General features: G+C 37.5%; 1 protein-coding gene across 1 annotated transcript; it reads right to left on the reverse strand.

The window, feature by feature from the left end:
* Positions 1-302: 302 nt before the first annotated feature.
* Positions 303-4825, reverse strand: LOC104449515 (receptor homology region, transmembrane domain- and RING domain-containing protein 2). Its single transcript, XM_010063695.3, is given in 5 exon segments — positions 303-447; positions 450-805; positions 1479-1883; positions 3152-3382; positions 4351-4825. Coding segments are annotated over 5 exon segments (1245 nt in total). The 5' UTR covers positions 4493-4825; the 3' UTR covers positions 303-336.
* Between the last annotated feature and the right edge of the window lie 889 nt (positions 4826-5714).

The raw sequence follows: 5714 nt of genomic DNA on the forward strand, positions 1-5714 counted from the left end.
TCAAAGAAGATCATGATGACTAGGCTATGATAATGCTTTCCATTGCTATTGAAATACACGGCCCATAATTTTAGGTCCAATTCCAATCTATTTTCCACCGACCCATTATCTTAGGTCTAGTTCCCATTCGTCTAAAGAGCTTGTTGAGCAATGCACATTTGCCCTGTAACTTCTTTTATTTAAAAAGCAAACCTCAACTTTAGATCAAATTCCAATCCGATCCCAAGATTTATTTTATATCATAAATTTTTTTTTTGTCTTAAAAAAAAAAAACACACACACACACACACCTCAACTTCAGATCCAGTTCTAATCTCGTGCTGAGCTTAATTTTATCTAAAAAATACCTACAAATTTAGATCCAGTCCCAAATGTTGAATTGACGGGTGATATAGAGGGATAACCCAGCAAGAAGGCAGAAACCAAGTAGGATCCTCGAGACCGGGAGACGATGCTGCATTCCTGAGATCATCTGAAGATTCTGAACTACGGCTACTGCTCAGAGGAGGAGATTGTCCATAGGACCTATGGGACTGCTGCAAAGAAGTGCTTGAGAGAGATGAAGTCCGAGAAGCAGAAGGAGGATTTGATGCTCTGGCTATTTGGATGGCTGACGAGGAGGCCACCGATGATCTTGCAGAAGACAAAGCAGAGGAGGAAGCCACAGACGCAGGGCTTGATGAAACCAGTGGCGTGCTCTCAGAAGCCGGGGGTTTGCCTGTGCTAGTTCTCGCATCATGCTTGCAAACTGGGCAGAAAGTTCTCCACCATGTAAGCCAAGAGTCGACACATAATGCATGAAACTCTGTCCACAGAAGAAGATACCTTATGAGATTGCGTGTGAGTGAAAATATCACTATAGACCCAATAGCAGCTCAATTTAAATAAAGATAAGCCTGAAATAGACAGCTTAAATTGATATAAAGATATTGAGCAACAATGCAGCATCTGAAGGACAATAACAATACTACCAAATAAAAACTCCCTAAGTTCCGTCAGTACCTTGCAGAGACAGGAAAATGAGAATGAGAATCATAGAGAGAAATCTTGTATGCCACTCGTGTGAATTAAAGAAATTGCTGTTGAAACATAGGCAATAGAACTCCTAAGCACTCTAGAAATGGAGCCTACGCTATAGCCCAAAGAAAAGACACATCATTCGCATTCTCTCTTTTCTGGGATTAACCAAGTTACCACCTTTCAGAGTCCTTTGCCATGACCAGCAAACTGGAGGAAGATACAGGGACTATCTTTTTCTGCACGTTCCAGAACTGGAGCTAGCCATCCATTACAAAAGTCTAAGCATTACACCAAGAAAAAATTTCAGCCAAAAATCATGCAACTGATGCCCAAATATTTACTACTGTCAAGATTGAAATCGATAGTGCTCATGATGCTTGCTAGAGAACTATGATAATTCCCAGTGATAAGCTGACATAAAATTTGACTGACTATCGTATCGGCAAGGAAACACCTACTGTGATGACATGGCAAAATTCTGAGCTTCTCCCCAACATTGTAGTCTTCAAGGCATATCGCACATGTCCTCGATGTGCAGTTATCCTCTAAAACAGCAGTAAATATGAGACTTGGCATTGCTTTCACCAAGCGACTGCTCATTCCATGGAACTCCCTAACACGAGGAGCTCGAAGCCTTTCTCGTCTCATGCGATGCCTACGTACAAAGAAGCACGTGGCAAGAACTGCTGAAATGGCAAGCAGGGAAATAAAAGAAATAGCCATGATCGACGAAGCTGAGTCTTCAAAGCTTGGAATTATCCACAGCTCCACATTAGTTGAACCAGCATAATTTTGAAGTAATTTCCCCGAAACTTCAGAAACAAACACAGAATGGATTTTTATCCCAGCAGAGTTTCCAGCCACTGCATGTAGCAGGCCAACTTACATTAGAAATGTACCTCAACAATGAACCATATTCAACACTAGAAAAAACAGGGGAATGTGAATATTTGATGATATCAAAGCACACTATTGGAGAAAATAGAACACAGGGCATAAAACACGAGCTACAAGAATCACTCACAGGCAAAGGTGTAAATGGCATCAAATTAATTGTCATGAATAGACAACATATCTAATATCCAAATAAATTATCCATATGACTTCAGAAGTCAACTGATGTTGCTCTTGATGCCCAGCATGGTTCACATTGAAGCACTAAATCTCCCAAATCAGCTCTATCGAAAGGATAACAAACTGAATAACCCAACAAATCAACCAATCATTTTCATCCAACAAGTTTCCACCTAGGCTAGGTGAACTTCGCTAGGAGTGCTAGCATAGAAACATGCGCCATATTCACCAACACAACCCAATATCCCTAAAAAAAATTTTGAGATTTTAGAATCTTTGGTTGCATGTCTTGTACTCTTTTATTCGGCTTTGGACATCTTGTTTTGACTTCTCATAGTCTTTTGATGTTTTCCTTTATCTTTGGACTTTTCTTTTCCTTGTACATTTCTGATGTACTCGAATTTCTTACTCTTAACAAAATGACTGACAGCTTTAGATACATAGTAAAATAGTGCAATGCCACCTCCCTAGCGACTTGATACAATTATCTTAAGATTATCATGTAGTCATCCATCCATCACCAATAAAAGTTGGCCCAAGGAGCTACCAGTAGGTACAAAATGAAAGAGTGAGAAATCCCCTTTCCTATTCTAGATTCTGGACAGGTTGTGTCGTTTTAGGATCCATATTGGGTTTAGGCTGAGTCATATGTGAGCCACCTCTGGCTTCCTAGCCAGAGGAAGTTCATACAACTGACCAAGTAACCATGTCAGGAACACATCTTTCTCTCAGTAAGTCCAGATCAAACCTGACCAAGTACACTCCTTAAGTCTCCGAAAGACATCTATGCAGGAGCAAAATTTCTAGGTTTCTTGTCATTTAAGGTATGAAAGAGGAGTCATTCAACGGTCAAGAAATAATAAATCAAAACCATAGTGAAAGCTGCTTGACATCCTAAGCATCTAACTTGCAGTCACAGGTCTCTAGAAAGCATCTTAAAATCAGAGTGATAAATGATTAAGAATCATCCAGCAACTATATATTTTTGCTTTTCCACTTGAGTTTATTAATCCAGTAGCAAGTTAATTAAATCAACCAGCATAGAAAAGCTCACTACTTGGCACCAAGCCACCATCAGCTTTGTTGTCATAAACAATAGCTGCTTTGAATCCGGCCTTTTGAGCTGTCCTAACTTTATCTTCAAAACCACATCCTCCCCTAACAATTAGGGCAAAAGGGGAGCTAGCATTTGGCAACTGGGTGACCTCATTCACCAATTGAGAGCACGCATCAATTGGATCCGCAAGATACAGCACGCCACAAACCCCAGAACCTTTAACCGGCGGAGCTGAGATGACCAAGAAGGAAAAATCGTCAATCAAAAGGAAACAAAAAATTAGAATAAAATGCATTGAAAATCCTAAAATTTGTTACAAAAGTGCAAAATTTTCATATCAATGCAATTGAATCCTAAAACTCTCAAAAAATACAATCGATGAAATAACTTGATTGAACTAATTTAACAAGTTTTTAGTCCTAAAATTTTCAAAAATACAAATAAATCATAAAATTCGTTAAATTAATTCAATCAAGTTGTTCCATCGATTGTACTTTTTGAAAATTTTAGGATTTGATTATACTTTTGTTTTAAATTTTCAGACTTAATTATACTTTTCAAAAATTTTATGAATCGATTACAATTTCTTGATAAATTTTAAAATTTCATTCCATTTTTTTGAATTTAAGACTAAGTTTATAGATTTATAACGTAGCTATCTAGAAAAAAAAAATGAAATGCGAAAAGCTCACCTAACTCAAGTAGTAAAACAAAATAGATATATACAAATATATAATCTCAGTTATTCTCACTAGCTTTTTGCAATATTATGGATGAAGAAAAGCTCTTTCCGCTGGTCTAGTCGCCGAGAAGAAATAGATACAATCAAGTCTAGTGCTAAACAAAAGACTAAGAGTGCACATGATAAAAAATCTGAAAACGAAAATTGATTTCTAACCAAAAATTAAGAAGTATTTCTTGAGAAATTAATTTTTACTAACCAAATTTATTTCTGGAAATATAAACAAATAGAATTTTTATTCCAGAAATGAAAAATCAAAACAGTCAAAAATTCCCAAACAAAAAAAAAAAAAAAAAAAAAAGGTAAAAATTTTATCGTGCACCTCATAAACTAACACACAACGGCCTCACACTGCTACGAATTCCTCGCCTTTTTCCTCAGCAACCAAACGCAAGAACCAACTACAGAACAAGGACGTAGCCAACACAAAAGCCCGCCAAACAAGAGAAGAACTCACCGAAATTGGCCTCGACGGCGGCGAAGGACAGGGTGACGTTGTTGCCGGTCAGAACTACGCTCGCCGACGTCGCACAGCTAAATTCCAACGAAGCCATCCACAGGAGCGCGCCCAGCGCGCTGAGGCGATTCGGGATACCCATGGGTTATCATCAATCGAGACCCCAAAAGAAGAGAACACCCGGAGCTGCAAAAACCCTAATTTTCCGGGAGGAGGCAGGCGGCGGACGGAGGGTGGGGCGATCCCATCAGCTTCCATGCGAGTTCGGTAGAAAAGGGAAAAAATATTGAATCTTTCTCTCTCGAACTGCTCTCAAACCGGGGAAAAAAAATTAAACTTTTTCCGAGATTGAAGACAACGCCAACTTCATTTCATGGCACCGGAGGGAAAAGGAAAGAATTTCATGTCTATCTTCTTGTTCTATTTTGGGTATGAACAATGCAATTTCAATGGGGGGAAAAACATAAATATTTGAAAAACCGGAACCATTTACAGAGTGCTTAGCTGTAACTAATGAGGAGGTGGCTTTTTGGCTTTTTGACCTCATCCGTTCATGAAATTATATATATAGTAAAGAGTGATGAATTTAATCTCGGATTACATTGAAAGACTATGACGGACAATATGCGTATTAAATGACGGTGCAGCTACTAGATAAAGAAGATTGACATTTACATATTCGAATCTTCAATACATTTCGAGATCGACCCATTTAATAATGCTCAAATATTTGTATATACGTGAATTGAAATTCCGAGGATTGTTCTTTTACAAGTGGAAGATGATCATCATCGGTTCAAATGATGGTAGTCGAAAATGGGCGTTTACAGGACTTTCATGCTGTAGCAATATTAATAATGGGATCGCGAGGGGTATATGCTTTAACTCTGATTTTTCGGGACTAATCTAATAATTTTGGCCACTGATTTGTGCATAAGAGGGTGAGCGTGTTGATAGGCTTTGACAAGTGGATGATTATCCACTTCCACATAGCCAAGAAGTGGCTATTTTATCATGATCATCATTATATATGGAGACAATACGAAATTACATCATCGTGTTTATATGATCTAGATTTAAATGAAGTCCCTTGTTGTATTTCTATACTTTTTATATGATTCATAATGCGCGTTTGGTGACATTTCTGTTCTAGGGAACAATTTTTAAATAGAAATAGTTTTTTTTTTATTTTTTTTTTCTATTAAGAACGTGCTTAGTAAACAAAAATTTATATTCCAATGATAGAAAGTATAAACTTGTATAATTTTTTTATTTCAGAGAAAAATTTCTGAGTATAAGAACGTGCTTAGTAACTACAAAAAATTTATATTCCAATGATAGAAATGCGTTTAGTAAACTTGTAT

Source organism: Eucalyptus grandis, chromosome 6 (assembly GCF_016545825.1).
Source record: "Eucalyptus grandis isolate ANBG69807.140 chromosome 6, ASM1654582v1, whole genome shotgun sequence".
Lineage (NCBI taxonomy): Eukaryota > Viridiplantae > Streptophyta > Magnoliopsida > Myrtales > Myrtaceae > Eucalyptus > Eucalyptus grandis.